At 42.2% G+C, this 19,694-nt stretch overlaps 1 protein-coding gene across 1 annotated transcript in view; it reads left to right on the top strand.

The window, feature by feature from the left end:
* The window catches only part of LOC126413133 (lutropin-choriogonadotropic hormone receptor-like), a gene marked incomplete at its 3' end in the record, with an annotated part of 673,520 nt that overhangs the window by 436,537 nt on the left and 217,289 nt on the right, over positions 1-19,694 (top strand). The window contains exon 6 of the mRNA XM_050083025.1: positions 19,330-19,401. Coding sequence (XP_049938982.1) covers positions 19,330-19,401 — 72 coding nt within the window. The remainder of the gene's footprint in view (positions 1-19,329; positions 19,402-19,694) is intronic.

The raw sequence follows: 19,694 nt of genomic DNA, 5'->3' as shown, positions 1-19,694 counted from the left end.
TTTGCCACAAGTAGGTCATCTGGTCCTGTTTGCCAGTTTTTCTAGTTGTGCACTTGCTCGCACTTTCCGACCTTTGTCGAGTAAAGTGACAGCCTATGGTAGAGACATATGCTGTCCCACTACACTTAGCGCCCGCTTCAGATGCTTATCGCGCCATCAGGAGCGTGTCCAGCAAAGACCGGAAAGTTGTGGAATGCTGTTGCGATATCATCTCCACGTACTGGTTCCACACTTAACGCCAGGCTGGGCGGCGGAGCGGAACAACGAATATACGCGCAGTGATCGCTAGCAGCGATGGCGCTGTGGATATTTTCGCTGTTACTCAACGTTCTCTGACCGTTGTAATATCTCAGATTAAACTACTGTAAGCTCCCAACGACTGCAATTGCGGTAGTTTCCACGTACCTGTGCCCTATTAGTCTCCCTTCCTGACAGTACCACATCACTGAGACGCGGATCATTAGCGTAGTCGAAGCGATTAAAATTGACAGCCAATGAGGATATTTCTCTGTTTACTGAACAGTTTGGTCGAGTGGTTGGACTAGTTTCAGTTTTCGTTCCATAGACCTAAAAACGGGATGATTCTCGTGGGTGTAGAACAAGTCAAACATGAAAAACATATTCTACTCACTACGCTGATCATTTTTCAGGAGATCGTCAAAACAGGTGAATACATTTCAGTAATCTGTAACTGAACTGGTAGCGTCTTTTAGAAGTAACCTATGACATCCTGACATCTCAGGTTCGATCTGAGCCAATGCAAAAGTTTTGTATAAAAGGACGAAGACTTTCAGTATAAGGATTCATCGTCCCTCAACCAATGACCTTGTCGAAGAGGGTGGAGGAGCGGACAGTATTTGGGGCTCTCTTGCTCTTGGGGTGGGAAACTGCCTCTAAAAGACGGAAGAATCAACAGTGATTTGGGGCATGACAATGCAGAAGACAATGGAAACTACTGCCTTTAAGAGACATAATGTATAACCACAGTACATGTGCCCTGTAACTGAACAATTGACACACTGATCTCTCCATTGGCCAAAGAATCCGGATTAGTCAACGATTCGGATCGCGGGGAGGGGACTAACAAGTGAGAGGTGAGAACTAGCAAAAAATTAAATAACTAATTAAAGGATAACGCTCTAGACCTCGGGATGTGGAATGTCAGAAGTCTGGACTTAATTCTTTCGCCGATTCTGAGCAGAACCTACTTCTTCCTTATTTTATCCTTCCACCTGATTTTCAACATTATTCTGTAGCACCACATTCCAAAGCTTCGCTTCTCTTCTGTTCCGGTTTTCCCACCGTCCATGATACGCTAACATACAGTACTGTGCTTCAAACGTACATTCTTAGGAAACTCTCGCTGAAATTAAGGCCAATGTTTGATACTAGTAGACTTCTCTTGGCCACAAATGCCATCTTTTTCTGTACTGGTGTGTTTCTTATGTCCTCCTTGCCTCGTCCATCATGTGTAATTATGCTTACAGTGTAGCAGAATTCCTTAACTTCGTGTTCTTCCTGATCCGTAATTTTCATTGTAAGTTTCTCGTTGTTCTCAATTTTTTACTTCTCATTAATTTCGTCTTTTTTCGATTTACTCTCAATGCACATTCTGTGTTCATTAGACTGTTCATTCCATTCACCACATCCTGTAATTCTTCTTCACTTTCATTTAGGACAGCATTGTGCTCAGCGAGTCTTATAATTTGTATTCTTTCACTTTGAATTTTAATTCCACTCTTGAAACTCTCTTTTATTTTCGTCATAGCTTCTTCGATGTATAAACGGAACTGTAGGGGTGAATGACTACACTCCTGACTGACAACATTTTTCATCCGAGCTCTTTGTTCTTGGTCTTCTAGTCTTATTGCTACGCCTTGGTTCTTGTACGTATTGTGTATTACTCTCATATCCCTACAGCCCACGCATATTTTTCTCAGAATTTTAAACAACTTGCACCATTTTACACTGTCCAACAATATTTCTAGGTGGTCAAATCTTATGAAAGTGTCTTGAGCTTTCTTCAGCCTTGCTTCCATTATCACCGCAACGTCAAAACTGCCCCTCCGGTGATTTCATCTTTCCTAAAGCCAAACTGATCGTCATCTAACAAATAGTCTGTTTTCTTTCTCGTTTTTCTGTATACCACTCTTCGAAAAATGGTTCAAATGGCTCTGAGCACTATGGGACTTAACATCTGAGGTCATCAGTCCCCTCGACTTAGAACTACTTAAACATAACTAACGCAAGGACATCACACACATTCATGCCCAAGGCAGGATTCGAACCTGCGACCTTAGCAGCAGCGCGGTTCCGGACTGAAGAACCTAGAACCGCTCGACCACAGCGGCCGGCTATATACCATTCTTCTCAGCAGCTTTGAAGCATGAGCTGTTAACCAGATTGTGCGATAGTTTTCGCAGTAATCTACTCTTTCTATCTTCGGAACTGTGTGGATAATATTTTTCGTCAGTCTCATAGATTCTACACACCAACTTGAGTAATCATTTGGCTGCCACATCACCCAATAATTTTAGAATTTCCGAAGGAATGTTATCTATCTCTTGTGCCTTATTGTACTTAAATCTTCCAGAGCTCTTTTAAATTCTTAATCTAATACTAGGTCCTCTATGTCATCCCCATCGATTACAACGTCATCAGATAAGTCTTCCTCTTCACAGAGACTTTTACGGCACCCTTTCCGCCTATCCGCTCTCTCCTCTGCAAACAGTGGTATTCCCATTGCACTCTTAATGTTACAGCCCTTGCTTTTAATTTAATCTAAAGTTGTTTTCACTTTTGTATATGCTGTTCACACGACGATAATTTTTTTTTCGATTTCTTCACATCCTTCATACAGCCATTTCACCTTTGCTGCCTTTTATTTGCTTTTTATTTAATTCCTAACGGATTTATATTGCTGTCTTTCCCTGAACTTTTGGTACTTCCATCTTTTGTCGATCAATTGAAGTATTTCGTCTCTTACCCAAGTAAGGTTGCTGTAATCAAACACGACATCAAACTAATGCCAACAAGAATAATTCACTAAGATGCCGACGTCGCAAACGAAAGGTGAAGAGACAGAGAAGGTATATGAGTATATGGAATGGGCAATCCAGTACACGATTGGAGATTATAAGCCTCTAAAGAGGGGGATCAGATACGCGATAGTAGGGGAGCGAATAGAAGAATTTATAGGAGAATATGGACTTCGTACTGCGAGTGAAAGAAGAAAGTCCGCGTTCTGAAACGCATTTCAGCGAGTAGTAGCTGACACACAGTTGAAAAATCACAAATGGAGAAGATATTGTTCGAACATGCACGGTGACAAGGGAAGGGTCCAGCTCTATTACATCATGGTCAGACAAAGATTTCTAAATCAGGTATTGGATTCAGAGCTGTACCCAGCAACTGATACAGGCTCTGGCCACAATTTAATACTGATGAACAGCAGACTGAAGTTTAAAAGGACAGTTCGGGAGAATCAATGTGGAAACAAGAGGGTACTGAAGTAATAACGAGGCGCATCTGAATTTTTCTAAGGAGGTAGATTTTTTTTTGGTCGTCAGTCTACTGACTGGTTTGATGCGGCCCGCCACGAATTCCTTTCCTGTGCTAACCTCTTCATCTCAGAGTAGCACTTGCAACTTACGTCCTCAATTATTTGCTTGAGGTATTCCAATCTCTGTCTTCCTCTACAGTTTTTGCCCTCTACAGCTCCCTCTAGTACCATGGAAGTCATTCCCTCATGTCTTAGCAGATGTCCTATCATCCTGTCCTCTCCGATTCTGCGTAGAACCTCCTCATTCCTTACCGTATCAGTCCACCTAATTTTCAACATTCGTCTATAGCACCACATCTCAAATGCTTCGATTCTCTTCTGTTCCGGTTTTCCCACAGTCCATGTTTCACTACCATACAATGCTGTACTCCAGACGTACATCCTCAGAAATTTCTACCTCAAATTAAGGCCGGTATTTCATATTAGTAGACTTCTCTTGGCCAGAAATGCCTTTTTTGCCATAGCGAGTCTGCTTTTGATGTCCTCCTTGCCCCGTCCGTCATTGGTTATTTTACTGCCTAGATAGCAGAATTCCTTAACTTCATTGACTTCGTGACCATCAATCCTGATGTTAAGTTTCTCGCTGTTCTCATTTCTACTACTTCTCAATACCTTCGTCTTTCTCCGATTTACTCGCAAACCATACTGTGTACTCATTAGACTGTTCATTCCGTTCAGCAGATCATTTAATTCTTCTTCACCTTCACTCAGGATAGCAATGTCATCAGCGAATCGTATCATTGATATCCTTTCACCTTGTATTTTAATTCCACTCCTGAACCTTTCTTTTATTTCCATCATTGCTTCCTCGATGTGCAGATTGAAGAGTAGGGGCGAAAGGCTACAGACTTATCTTACACCCTTCTTAATACGAGCACTTCGTTCTTGATCGTCCACTCTTATTACTCCCTCTTGGTTGTTGTACATATTGTATATGACCCGTCTCTCCCTATAGCTTGTTGTTGTTGTTGTGGTCTTCAGTCCTGAGACTGGTTTGATGCAGCTCTCCATGCTACTCTATCCTGTGCAAGCTTCTTCATCTCCCAGTACCTACTGCAACCTACATCCTTCTGAATCTGCTTAGTGTATTCATCTCTTGGTCTCCCTCTACGATTTTTACCCTCCACGCTGCCCTCCAATGCTAAATTTGTGATCCCTTGATGCCTCAAAACATGTCCTACCAACTGATCCCTTCTTCTGGTCAAGTTGTGCCACAAACTTCTCTTCTCCCCAATCCTATTCAATACTTCCACGTTAGTTATGTGATCTACCCATCTAATCTTCAGCATTCTTCTGTACAACCACATTTCAAAAGCTTCTATTCTCTTCTTGTCTAAACTGTTTACCGTCCATGTTTCACTTCCATACATGGCTACACTCCATACAAATACTTTCAGAAATAACTTCCTGACACTTAAATCTATACTCGATGTTAACAAATTTCTCTTCTTCAGAAACGCTTTCCTTGCCATTGCCAGTCTACATTTTATATCCTCTCTACTTCGTCCATCATCAGTTATTTTGCTCCCCAAATAGCAAAACTCCTTTACTACTTGAAGTGTCTCATTTCCTAATCTAATACCCTCAGCATCACCCGACTTAACTCGACTACATTCCATTATCCTCGTTTTGCTTTTGTTGATGTTCATCTTATATCCTCCCTTCAAGACACCATCCATTCCGTTCAACTGCTTTTTCCAAGTCCTTTGCTGTCTCTGACAGAATTACAATGCCGTCGGCGAACCTCAAAGTTTTTATTTCTTCTCCATGGATTTTAATACCTACTCCAAATTTTTCTTTTGTTTCCTTTACTGCTTACTCAATATAGAGATTGAATAACATCGGGGAGAGGCTACAACCCTGTCTTACTCCCTTCCCAACCACTGCTTCCCTTTCATGTCCCTCGACTCTTATAACTGCCATCTGGTTTCTGTACAAGTTGTAAATAGCCTTTCGCTCGCTGTATTTTACCCCTGCCAGCTTTAGAATTTGAAAGAGAGTATTCCAGTCAACATTGTCAAAAGCTTTCTCTAAGTCTACAAATGCTAGAAACGTAGGTTTGCCTTTCCTTAATCTTTCTTCTAAGATAAGTCGTAAGGTCAGTATTGCCTCACGTGTTCCAGTATTTCTACGGAATCCAAACTGATCTTCCCCGAGGTCGGCTTCTACTAGTTTTTCCATTCGTCTGTAAAGAATTCGTGTTAGTACTTTGCAGCTATGACTTATTAAACTGATAGTTCGGTAATTTTCACATCTGTCAACACCTGCTTTCTTTGGGATTGGAATTATTATATTCTTCTTGAAGTCTGAGGGTATTTCGCCTGTTTCATACATCTTGCTCACATCTGTCAACACCTGCTTTCTTTGGGATTGGAATTATTATATTATTCTTGAAGTCTGAGGGTATTTCGCCTGTTTCATACATCTTGCTCACCAGATGGTAGAGTTTTGTCAGGACTGGCTCTCCCAAGGCCGTCAGTAGTTCCAATGGAATGTTGTCTACTCCGGGGGCCTTGTTTCGACTCAGGTCCTTCAGTGCTCTGTCAAACTCTTCACGCAGTATCATATCTCCCATTTCATCTTCATCTACATCCTCTTCCATTTCCATAATATTGTCCTCAAGTACATCGCCCTTGTATAGACCCTCTATATACTCCTTCCACCTTTCTGCTTTCCCTTCTTTGCTTAGAACTGGGTTTCCATCTGAGCTCTTGATGTTCATACATGTGGTTCTCTTATCTCCAAAGGTCTCCTTAATTTTCCTGTAGGCAGTATCTATCTTACCCCTAGTGAGATAAGCCTCTACATCCTTACATTTGTCCTCTAGCCATCCCTGCTTAGCCATTTTGTACTTCCTGTCGATCTCATTTTTGAGACGTTTGTATTCCTTTTTGCCTGCTTCATTCACTGCATTTTTATATTTTCTCCTTTCATCAATTAAATTCAATATTTCATCTGTTACCCAAGGATTTCTACTAACCCTCTTCTTTTTACCTACTTGATCGTCTGCTGCGTTCTCTACTTCATCCCTCAGAGCTACCCATTCTTCTTCTACTGTATTTCTTTCCCCCATTCCTTTCAATTGTTCCCTTATGCTCTCCCTGAAACTCTGTACAACCTCTGATTCTTTCAGTTTATCCAGGTCCCATCTCCTTAAATACCCACCTTTTTGCAGTTTCTTCAGTTTTAATCTACAGGTCATAACCAATAGATTGTGGTCAGAGTCCACATCTGCCCCTGGAAATGTCTTACAATTTAAAACCTGGTTCCTAAATCTCTGTCTTACCATTATGTAATCTATCTGATACCTTTTGGTATCTCCAGGGTTCTTCCATGTATACAACCTTCTATCATGATTCTTAAACCAAGTGTTAGCTACGATTAAGTTGTGCTCTGTGCAAAATTCTACAAGGCGGCTTCCTCTTTCATTTCTTAGCCCCAATCCATATTCACCTACTACTTTTCCTTCTCTCCCTTTTCCTACACTCGAATTCCAGTCACCCATGACTATTAAATTTTCGTCTCCCTTCACAATCTGAATAATTTCTTTTATTTCATCATACATTTCTTCAATTTCTTCGCCATCTGCAGTGCTAGTTGGCATATAAACTTGTACTACTGTAGTAGGTGTGGGCTTCGTATCTATCTTGGCCACAATAATGCGTTCACTATGCTGTTTGTAGTAGCTAACCCGCATTCCTATTTTCCTATTCATTATTAAACCTACTCCTGCATTACCCCTATTTGACTTTGTGTTTATAACCATGTAGTCACCTGACCAGAAGTCTTGTTCCTCCTGCCACCGAACTTCACTAATTCCCACAATATCTAACTTAACCTATCCATTTCCCTTTTTAAATTTTCTAACCTACCTGCCCGATTAAGGGATCTGACATTCCACGCTCCGATCCGTAGAACGCCAGTTTTCTTTCTCCTGATAACGACATCCTCTTGAGTAGTCCCCGTCCGGAGATCCGAATGGGGGACTATTTTACCTCCCGAATATTTTACCCAAGAGGACGCCATCATCATTTAATCATACAGTAAAGCTGCATGCCCTCGGGAAAAATTACGGCTGTAGTTTCCCCTTGCTTTCAGCCGTTCGCAGTACCAGCACAGCAAGGCCGTTTTGGTTATTGTTACAAGGCCAGATCAGTCAATCATCCAGACTGTTGCCCTTGCAACTACTGCTATAGCTTACCCCTACTTTTTTCAGAATCTCGAACAGCTTGCACCATTTTATATTGTCGAACGCTTTTTCCAGGTCGACAAATCCTATGAAAGTGTCTTGATTTTTCTTTAGCCTTGCTTCCATTATTAGCCGTAACGTCAGAATTGCCTCTCCCGTCCCTTTACTGTTCCTAAAGCCAAACTGATCTTCACCTAGCGCATTCTCAATTTTCTTTTCCACTCTTCTGTATATTAGTCTTGTAAGCAGCTTCGATGCATAAGCTGTTAAGCTGATTGTGCGATAATTCTCACACTTGTCAGCTGCCGTCTTCGGAATTGTGTGGATGATGCTTTTCCGAAAGTCAGATGGTATGTTGCCAGACTCATATATTCTACACACCAACGTGAATAGTCGTTTTGTTGCCACTTCCCCCAATGATTTTAGAATTCTGATGGAATGTTATCTATCCCTTCTGCCATATTTGACCGTAAGTCCTCCAAAGATCTTCTAAATTCCGATTCTAATACTGGATCCCCTATCTCTTCTAAATCGACTCCTGTTTCTTCTTCTATCACATTAGACAAATCTTCACCCTCATAGAGGCTTTCAATGTATTCTTTCCACCTATCTGCTCTCTCCTCTGCATTTAACAGTGGAATTCCCGTTGCACTCTTAATGTTACCACCGTCGCTTTTAATGTCACCAAGGGTTGTTTTGACTTTCCTGTATGCAGAGTCTGTCCTTCCGACAATCATATCTTCTTCGATGTCTTCACATTTTTCCTGCAGCCATTTCGTCTTGTCTTCCCTGCACATCCTATTTATTTCATTCCTCAGCGACTTGTATTTCTGTATTCATGATTTTCCCGGAACATGTTTGTACTTCTTCCTTTCATCTATCAACTGAAGTATTTCTTCTGTTACCCATGGTTTCTTCGCAGCTACCTTCTTTGTACCCATGTTTTCCTTCCCAACTTCTGTGACGGCCATTTTTAGAGATGTCCATTCCTCTTCAACTGTACTGCCTACTGCGCTATTCCTTATTGCTGTATCTATAGCGTTAGAGAACTTCAAACGTATCTCGTCATTCCTTAGTACTTCCGTATTCCACTTCTTTGCGTATTGATTCTTCCTGACTAATGTCTTGAACTTCAGCCTACTCTTCATCACTACTATATTGTGATCTGAGTCTATATCTGCTCCTGGGTACGCCTTACAATCCAGTATCTGATTTCGGAATCTCTGTCTGACCATGATGTAATCTAATTGAAATCTTCCCGTATCTCCCGGCCTTTTCCAAGAATACCTCCTTCTCATGTGATTCTTAAACAGGGTATTCGCTATTACTAGCTGAAACTTGTTACAGAACTCAATTAGTCTTTCTCCTCTTTCATTCCTTGTCCAAAGCCCATATTCTCCTGTAACTTTTTCTTCTACTCCTTCCCCTACAACTGCATTCCAGTCGCCCATGACTATTAGATTTTCGTCCCCCTTTACATACTGCATTACCCTTTCAATGTCCTCATACACTTTCTCTATCTGTTCATCTTCAGCTTGCGACGTCGGCATGTATACCTGAACTATCGTTGTCGGTGTTGGTCTGCTGTCGATTCTGATTAGAACAACCCGGTCATTGAACTGTTCACAGTAACACACCCTCTGACCTGCCTTCCATATTCATAACGAATCCTACACCTGTTGTACCATTTTCTGCTGCTGTTGATATTACCCGATACTCATCTGACCAGAAATCCTTGTCTTCCTTCCACTTCACTTCACTGACCCCTACTATATCTAGATTGAGCCTTTGCATTTCCCTTTTCAGATTTTCTAGTTTCCGTATCACGTTCAAGCTTCTGACATTCCACGCCCCGACTCGTAGAACGTTATCCTTTCATTGATTATTCAATGTTTTTCTCATGGTAACCACCCCCTTGGCAGTCCCCTCCCGGAGATCCGAATGGGGGACTATTCCGGAATCTTTTGCCAATGGAGAGATCATCATGACACTTCTTCAATTACAGGCCACATGTCCTCTGGATACACGTTACGTGTCTTTAATGCAGTGGTTTCCATTGCCTTCTGCATCCTCATGTCGTTGATCATTGCTGATTCTTCCGCCTTTATGGGCAATTTCCCACCCCTAGGACAAGAGAGTGCCCTGAACCTATTTCCGCTCCTCCGCCCTCTTTGACAAGGCCGTTGACAGAATGAGGATGACTTCTTATGCCGGAAGTCTTCGGCCGCCAATGCTGATTATTTATCAAAATTTTGGCAGTGGCGGGGATCGAACCCGGGACCGAAGACGTTTTGATTATGAATCAAAGACGCTACCCCTAGACCACGGGTACATCATCAAGGAGGTAGATACGACGATAATATTACAGTAGGTAATTCAGTTGAAGTGGAACGGACATCCCTACAGACGGTATTTACAAAAGTCGGACACGCAAACATACACTATATGATCAAATGGATCCGGACACCCGGCTGAAAATGACTTAAAAGTTCGTGGTGCCCTCCATCGGTAATGCTGTAATTCAATATGGTGTTGCCCCATCCTTAGACTTGATGACAGCTTCCACTCTCGCAGGCATACCTTCAATCAGGTGCTGGAAGGTTTCTTGGGGAATGACAGCCCATTCTTCTCGGAGTGCTCCACTGAGGAGAGGTGTCGATGTCGGTCGCTGAGGCCTGGCACGAAGACGGCTTTCCAAAACATTCCAAAGGTGTTCTATAGGATTAAGGTCAGTACAGGCCAGTCCATTACAGGAATGTTGTGTAACCACTCCGCACTATGGGACTTAACACCTGAGATCATAAAAGACGTGCATTATGAACAGGTGCTCGATCGTGTTGAAAGATGCAATGTCCATCTCCGAATGGCTCTTCAACAGTGCGAAGCTAGAAAGTGCTTAAAACATCAATGTAGGTCTGTGCTGTGATAGTACCACGCAAAACAACAAGGGGTACAAGCCCCCTCCATGGGAAACGCGACCACACCATCACACCACCACCTTCAAATTTTACTGTTGGCACTACGCACGCTGGCATATGTTCACATGGAATTCGCCGTACCCACACCCTGCCATCGGATCGCCACATTGTGTACCGTGATTTGTCCAGTGTTTAAGCTCCTTACACCAAGCGAGGCCTCGTTTGGCATTTACCGGCGTGATGTGTGGCTTATGAGCAGCCGCTCGACCACTAAATCCAAGTTTTTGCACCTCCCGCCTAACTGGCATAGTACTTGCAGTGGATCCTGATGCAGTCTGGAATTCCTGTGTGATGGTTTGGATAGATGTCTGCCTATTACACATGACGACCCTCTTCAACTGTCGGCGGTCTCTTTTAGTCAACAGACGAGGTCGGCCTGTAAGCTTTTGTGCTGTATGTGTCCCTTCACGTTTCCACTTCACTATCAGATCGGAAACAGTGGAATTATGGATGTTTAGGAGTGTGGAAATCTCGCTTACAGACGTATGACACAAGTGACACCCAACCACCTGAGCACGTTCAAAGTCCGTGAGTTCCCCGGAGCGCCCCATTCTGCTCTCTCGCGATATCTAATGACTACTGAGGTCGCTGGTATGGAGTACCTGGCAGTAGGTGGCAGCACAATGCACCTAATATGAAAAACGGATGTTTTTGGTGGTGTTCAGATACTTTTGATCACATAGGGTAAGTGCAAAGAAGGTAACAGCTAAGTAACAGAAGAAGTGCTTCAGTTGACAGACAATAGAGGGAGGTACAAAAACATTCAGGGGATGATTGTAATACAACCGTGTAAGTCACTTAGTAATTAAATGAATAGGAAGCGAAGGGAAACAGAGGCGAAATGGCTCCAAAAATGTGAAGAAATCGAAAAAGAAGTGGTCGTCGGGAGATCTAATTCAGAATATAGAAAACTCAAAACAACCTTCGGTGAAACAAGGGCGTCAACTTAAAGAGTTCAATGTTTTGGAAAAAAAAGTGGACTGATAACGTAAGAAATGAAGAGGTCCTCCACAGAATCGACGAGGAGATAAAACATGTAAAACATAGACAAGAAAAAGAGACAGATTGATAGCACTAATGTTAATATATACGGTAAGAACATCCGTGACACATGAGGGAATTGTGGAGTGTAAATTGTATAGGGGACGACAGAGGTTGGAATATAAATAAGAAATAACTGAGGATGTTGGAGTGCAAGTGCTGTTTGAGATGATCAAACAAGTCAGAAGACTGATGAAAAGAAAGTGTAGTTGAGTACTAGTTAATTACTGAAATGAAATGATCTTATGGGATTGTTGGCCGGGAGACCCCATGTAGGGTTGTTCGGCCGCCGTATTGCAAGTCCTTTTTAGCTGACGCCACTTCGGCGACTTGCAAGTCAATGATGATGAAAGACACACAACACCCAGTCACCTCGAGGCGGAGAAAATCCCGGGACCCCTTGCGCTGGAAGCGAGAATGCTACCGCAAGACCACGAGCTGCGGACTGTAAACTACTTGTAGCTGTAGATGGAAACATATTCAACACCTATAGATGGAAACATATTCAACACCTTTGTGCTGCTACAAACGCCATAACACCGTTGCAGCGTTAATTCCATAAGGCTATCCTCATGAACCATGGACCTTGCCGTTGGTGGGGAGGCTTGCGTGCCTCAGCGATACAGATAGCCGTGCCGTAGGTGCAACCACAACGGAGGGGTATCTGTTGAGAGGCCAGACAAACGTGTGGTTCCTGAAGAGGGGCAGCAGCCTTTTCAGTAGTTGCAAGGGCAACAGTCTGGATGATTGACTGATCTGGCCTTGTAACAATAACCAAAACGGCCTTGCTGTGCTGGTACTGCGAACGGCTGAAAGCAAGGGGAAACTACAGCCGTAATTTTTCCCGAGGGCATGCAGCTTTACTGTATGATTACATAATGATGGCGTCCTCTTGGGTAAAATATTCCGGAGGTAAAATAGTCCCCCATTCGGATCTCCGGGCGGGGACTACTCAAGAGGAAGTCGTTATCAGGAGAAAGAAAACGGCGTTCTACGGATCGGAGCGTGGAATGTCAGATCCCTTAATCGCGCAGGTAGGTTCGAAAATTTAAAAAGAGAAATGGATAGGTTAAAGTTAGATATAGTGGGAATTAGTGAAGTTTGGTGGCAGGAGGAACAAGACTTTTGGTCAGGTGAATACAGGGTTATAAACACAAAATCAAATAGGGGTAATGCAGGAGTAGGTTTAATAATGAATAGGAAAATAGGAATGCGGGTAAGCTACTACAAACAGCTTAGTGAACGCATTATTGTGGCCAAGATAGATACGAAGCCCACACCTACTACAGTAGTACAAGTTTATATGCCAACTAGCTCTGCAGATGACGAAGAAATTGAAGAAATGTATGATGAAATAAAAGAAATTATTCAGATTGTGAAGGGAGCCGAAAATTTAATAGTCATGGGTGACTGGAATTCGAGTGTAGGAAAAGGGAGAGAAGGAAACATAGTAGGTGAATATGGATTGGGGCTAAGAAATGAAAGAGGAAGCCGACTTGTAGAATTTTGCACAGAGCACAACATAATCATAACTAACACTTGGTTTAAGAATCATGAAAGAAGGTTGTATACATGGAAGAACCCTGGAGATACTAAAAGGTATCAGATAGATTATATAATGGTAAGACAGAGATTTAGGAACCAGGTTTTAAATTGTAAGACATTTCCAGGGGCAGATGTGGACTCTGACCACAATCTATTGGTTATGACCTGTAGATTAAAACTGAAGAAACTGCAAAAAGGTGGGAATTTAAGGAGATGGGACCTGGATAAACTAAAAGAACCAGAGGTTGTACAGAGATTCAGGGAGAGCATAAGGGAGCAATTGACAGGAATGGGGGAAATAAATACAGTAGAAGAAGAATGGGTAGCTTTGAGGGATGGAGTAGTGAAGGCAGCAGAGGATCAAGTAGGTAAAAAGACGAGGGCTAGTTGAAATCCTTGGGTAACAGAAGAAATATTGAATTCAATTGATGAAAGGAGAAAATATAAAAATGCAGTAAGTGAAGCAGGCAAAAAGGAATACAAACGTCTCACAAATGAGATAGACAGGAAGTACAAAATGGCTAAGCAGGGATGGCTAGAGGACAAATGTAAGGATGTAGAGGCCTATCTCACTAGGGGTAAGATAGATACCGCCTACAGGAAAATTAAAGAGACCTTTGGAGATAAGAGAACGACTTGTATGAATGTCAAGAGCTCAGATGGAAACCCAGTTCTAAGCAAAGAAGGGAAAGCAGAAAGGTGGAAGGAGTATATAGAGGGTCTATACAAGGGCGATGTACTTGAGGACAATATTATGGAAATGGAAGAGGATGTAGATGAAGATGAAATGGGAGATATGATACTGCGTGAAGTGTTTGACAGAGCACTGAAAGACCTGAGTCGAAACAAGGCCCCCGGAGTAGACAATATTCCATTGGAACTACTGACGGCCGTGGGAGAACCGGTCCTGACAAAACTCTACCATCTGGTGAGCAAGATGTATGAAACAGGCGAAATACCCTCAGACTTCAAGAAGAATATAATAATTCCAATCCCAAAGAAAGCAGGTGTTGACAGATGTGAAAATTACCGAACTATCAGTTTAATAAGTCACAGCTGCAAAGTACTAACACGAATTCTTTACAGACGAATGGAAAAACTAGTAGAAGCCAACCTCGGGGAAGATCAGTTTGGATTCCGTAGAAACATTGGAACACGTGAGGCAATACTGACCTTACGACTTATCTTAGAAGAAAGTTTAAGGAAAGGCAAACCTACGTTTCTAGCATTTGTAGACTTAGAGAAAGCTTTTGATAATGTTGACTGGAATACTCTCTTTCAAATTCTAAAGGTGGTAGGGGTAAAATACAGGGAGCGAAAGGCTATTTACAATTTGTACAGAAACCAGATGGCAGTTATAAGAGTCGAGGGACATGAAAGGGAAGCAGTGGTTGGGAAGGGAGTAAGACAGGGTTGTAGCCTCTCTCCGATGTTGTTCAATCTGTATATTGAGTAAGCAGTAAAGGAAACAAAAGAAAAATTCGGAGTAGGTATTAAAATTCATGGAGAAGAAATAAAAACTTTGAGGTTCGCCGTTGACATTGTAATTCTGTCAGAGACAGCAAAGGACTTGGAAGAGCAGTTGAATGGAATGGACAGTGTCTTCAAAGGAGGATATAAGATGAACATCAACAAAAGCAAAACAAGGATAATGGAATGTAGTCTAATTAAGTCGGGTGATGCTGAGGGAATTAGATTAGGAAATGAGACACTTCAAGTAGTAAAGGAGTTTTGCTATTTGGGGAGCAAAATAACTGATGATGGTCGAAGTAGAGAGGATATAAAATGTAGGCTGGTAATGGCAAGGAAAGCGTTTCTGAAGAAGAGAAATTTGTTAACATCGAGTATAGATTTAAGTGTCAGGAAGTCATTTCTGAAAGTATTTGTATGGAGTGTAGCCATGTATGGAAGTGAAACGTGGACGATAAACAGTTTAGACAAGAAGAGAATAGAAGCTTTCGAAATGTGGTGCTACAGAAGAATGCTGAAGATTAGATGGGTAGATCACATAACTACTGAGGAAGTATTGAATAGGATTGGGGAGAAGAGAAGTTTGTGGCACAACTTGACCAGAAGAAGGGATCGGTTGGTAGGATATGTTCTGAGGCATCAAGGGATCACCAATTTAGTATTGGAGGGCAGCGTGGAGGGTAAAATCGTAGAGGGAGACCAAGAGATGAATACACTACGCAGATTCAGCAGGATGTAGGTTGCAGTAGGTACTGGGAGATGAAAAAGCTTGCACAGGATAGAGTAGCATGGAGAGCTGCATCAAACCAGTCTCAGGACTGAAGACCACAACAACAACAACATCCTCAATTACGCTAGAAGATGTCATTGCTTCTTTCATGACGCCTCCTGTCCGTGTGGGACATGCCAACTGAACAATCGATTGAATACTTTTATACAAAAACAAAAAATGAAAAACGAATTTTATTTACATAGCTACATGAAGACCATTTACAGCTCCTTTTCCCTTAAAAAAATTACTTAGTATCCCCACTAAAGAATTTCTCCATGGTATAGAAGAAGTTGTTGAAGAGTAACATCTTTAACTTACACTACTGGCCATTAAAATTGCTACACCACGAAGATGACGTGCTACAGACGCGAAATTTAGCCGACAGGAAGAAGATGCTGTGATAAGCAAATGATTAGCTTTTCAGAGCATTCACACAAGGCTGGCGCCGGTGGCGACACCTACAACGTGCTGACATGATGAAAGTTTCCAACCGATTTCTCATACACAAACAGCAGTTGACCGGCGTTGCCTGGTGAAACGTTGTTGTGATGCCTCGTTAAGGAGGAGAAATGCGTAACATCAGGTTTCCGACTTTGATAAAGGTCGGATTGTAGCCTATCGCAATTGCGGTTTATCGTATCTGGACACTGCTGCTCGCGTTGGTCGAGATCCAATGACTGTTAGCAGAATATGGAATCGGTGGGTTCAGGAGGGTAATGCGGAACGCCGTGCTGGATCCCAACGGCATCGTATCACTAGCAGTCGAGATGACAGGCATCTTATCTGCGTGGCTGTAACGGATCGTGTAGTCACGGCCCGATACCTGAGTCAGCAGATGGGGGCGTTAACAATACAACAACCACCTGCACGAACAGTTCGACGACGTTTGCAACAGCATGGACTATCAGCCCGGCGGCCATGGCTGCGGTTACCCTTGACGCTGCATCACAGAGAGGAGCGCCTGCGATGGTGTACTCAACGACGGACCTGGGTGCACGAATGGCAAAATGTAATTATTTCGGAAGAATCCAGGTTCTGTTTACACCATCATGGTGGTCGCATCCATGTTTGGCGACATCGCAGTGAACACACATTGGAAACGTGTATTCGTCAAGGCCTTACTTCCGTATCACCCGGCGGGATGGTATGGGGTGCCATTGGTTACACGTCTCGGTCATCTCTTGTTCGCATTGACGGCACTCTGGTGGACGTTACATTTCAGATGTGTTACGATGGCTCTGAGCACTATGGGACTTAACATCTATGGTCATCAGTCCCCTAGAACTTAGAACTACTTAAACCTAACTAACCTAAGGACATCACACAACACCCAGCCATCACGAGGCAGAGAAAATCCCTGACCCCGCCGGGAATCGAACCCGGGAACCCGGGAGTGGGTAAGCGAGAACGCTACCGCACGACCACGAGATGCGGGCTATGTGTTACGACCCGTGGGTCTACCCTTCATTCCATCCATACGAAACCCTACTTTTCAGCACGATGATGCACGACCGCATGTTGCAGGTAGTGTACGGGCCTTTCTGGATACGGTACAGAAAATGTTCGACTGCTGCCCTGGCCAGCACATTCTCCAGATCTCTCACCAATTGAAAACGTCTGGTCAAGGGTGGCCGAGCAACTGGCTCGTCACAATACGCCAGTCACTACTCTTGATGAACTGTGTTATCGTGTTGAAGCTGCATGGGTAGCTGTACCTGTACACGACATCTAAGCTCTGTTTGACTCAATGCCCAGGCGTATCAAGGCCGTTATTACGGCCAGAGGTCGTTGTTCTGGGTACCGATTTCTCAAGATCTATGCGTACAAACTGCGTGAAAATGTAATCACATGTCAGTTCTAGTATAGTATATTTGTCGAATGAATACCCGTTTATCATCTGCATTTCTTTGTGGTGTAGCAATTTTAATGGCCAGTAGCGTACATTTGTAAACACTTCTGCTACTGTCAGACATTTTGTTTCCATGGGTAGACCGGAGGGTTTTACAGTTGCATATATCACCCCTTTCTGCGCCAAAGCTAGACTGAATTTTTTCTTCTAATATTGCAGTTGTGGTTATTGACGTCATTCTCAGACTCTGATGGATTATTGATAACGAATTTCATAAGAATATAAATGTACACAGAGTTTGATTTGAAGAACAACTGCAACTGTTCTGGTGGTTATCGTACGGTGTGTAAATCTTCTATTTCTTCTTATTTTCTCAGAGGTTGATTACAAAAAGGCGTAGAAATTGTTATGCACGTTTTGTCTACACTTTAATACACTGAAGCAATGTATTCTCCTATAATTCAGATCAGACGATTTTCTGGTCACGGTAAATAATTCATGGCAGCACCAGTGTGAACAATTTTCATTGACATATGGAGCAGACACTGTAAAATATCAATACTTGCGAAACATATTTCTACGTAGTTAACTCGTACTGTGTGATTGGTTGCGTAAAAAGGGACTACTGAAGCATTTGTGTCGGTTCTGTTGGGGTGAAGGACTAGGACGGCTGGGTTAAACTGGATATATACATCTACGTCTAGATACAAAAACTCGGCAAGTCACCATACATTGCATGGCCGAAGATATCTTGTGCCTCTTATTATTCGTCTTTCTGTTCCACTCGCAAATGAAGCGAGGGGAAAAGTATTGTGTATATAATACTATGTATGAAGTCTTTATATGCGATCCCTCAGCCTCTCATCCATCAACAACAAAACTCATCGAAAGTAAATAATCACCCAAATTCTCTGAAATAAATTGTACCACCACAGTATCGACTTTACCACTGGCCGGAAAGGGTTAGCTCTCCTGCAGCTCGCCATCTTCCTCCGATATGAAAAAAAAGAAATGAGAAAAAAACTTTGTAGACGCTGTGGCAGAAAGTTACAACATTAAAAGTTAAATGTCTCGGCAATACTTCTTGCTGGAGTCGTAGACTGTAACAGACAGAATTAATACTAAAAATCTGTTTACTTTTAATATCTGACAATTTTGCCAGAGAAGCATTTTTCTCTTTCTTTTACTGACAGATATGCATATTGATGTGGGCGTATCTAAGGGTTCATATTATCTGAATAGCGCTCTCACAGAAATTGGTGACATTCTACTTGTAATAATGGAGAAACGCTGTTGGGTCTTTGTTCCAAACTTTTCATTTTACTGCATATAAGTATGTAAACTACGTACTTCTTTTATAGTGGACTGCTGTTTAGAATGTCAGGTAATAATACCGATTTCATATTATGCTCACTTCTTATTCAAATTTAGTATGTATTACAATGTTCACGCTGTCATCAGGTGAATTTGTTTTGTTTAAATCTTTAATTGCCTTTATATTTGAGACATGTGACGTGTTTTTGATAGACTGCAGTGAGACTTGGTGGTTTTGTATTGCTTAGGACTAGTGACGAAACAGTAACTGTAGTTACGAAACTGAAAATTTTCTGTATATTTTTTCATGTACGTAGGCCACATTCTTGTCCCAAGAATGCCTGCAAAAACATGTCGCTTGTGTGCCGCAAACGCATCTCCAGGTGTAAACAGAATTAAAGACACAGATAGGATTGACTTTGAGGCGCTCTATGAACCTACATCAAGAGTGGCTGAGGCGGAAAATCAGTGTTATTTGGTACTTCAAATGATCCCAGAGGAAAAATTCATGCAAAAAGAGATAACTGTAACTCCTACCCAGACACCGAATACAAATAGTATCTGCGTTCGCTGCTAATGGCATTTCATAAAACATTTGTGTTCTTGCAGAGTCATGAAGAGGAACCAGATCACAACTATCGATGACGACGCCTTCCAGAATGTCACTTCTCTGAGATCTCTGTAAGTTTCTAAACTATTTATTACAGTTCAGAGAGCAAAGAACGCTATTGTCAGATTGGCTTGAATTCTAAGCGAATGAACTTTATTTCGTGAAGTCAGTAAGACTTATTCAGATGAGAAATATCTTAAAAGCAAAAATTATTATTAATAATTAGAATGAGCAATATTATTACAGTTTCAAATAGTTTCTGAAAGAATGTATTTTCTACATGAATGAAGGTATATACCTGATGGAGATTTTAACTTCGGCTTGGAAAGTATGTGGTTGTTGGCACCAGCTGTAAGATGCCAGT

The sequence above is a fragment of the Schistocerca serialis genome, chromosome 7 (assembly GCF_023864345.2).
Source record: "Schistocerca serialis cubense isolate TAMUIC-IGC-003099 chromosome 7, iqSchSeri2.2, whole genome shotgun sequence".
Taxonomy (NCBI): Eukaryota; Metazoa; Arthropoda; class Insecta; order Orthoptera; family Acrididae; genus Schistocerca; species Schistocerca serialis.
The sequence above is the reverse complement of the archived record's forward strand: the minus strand, read 5'-3'. Positions and strand labels throughout refer to the sequence as shown.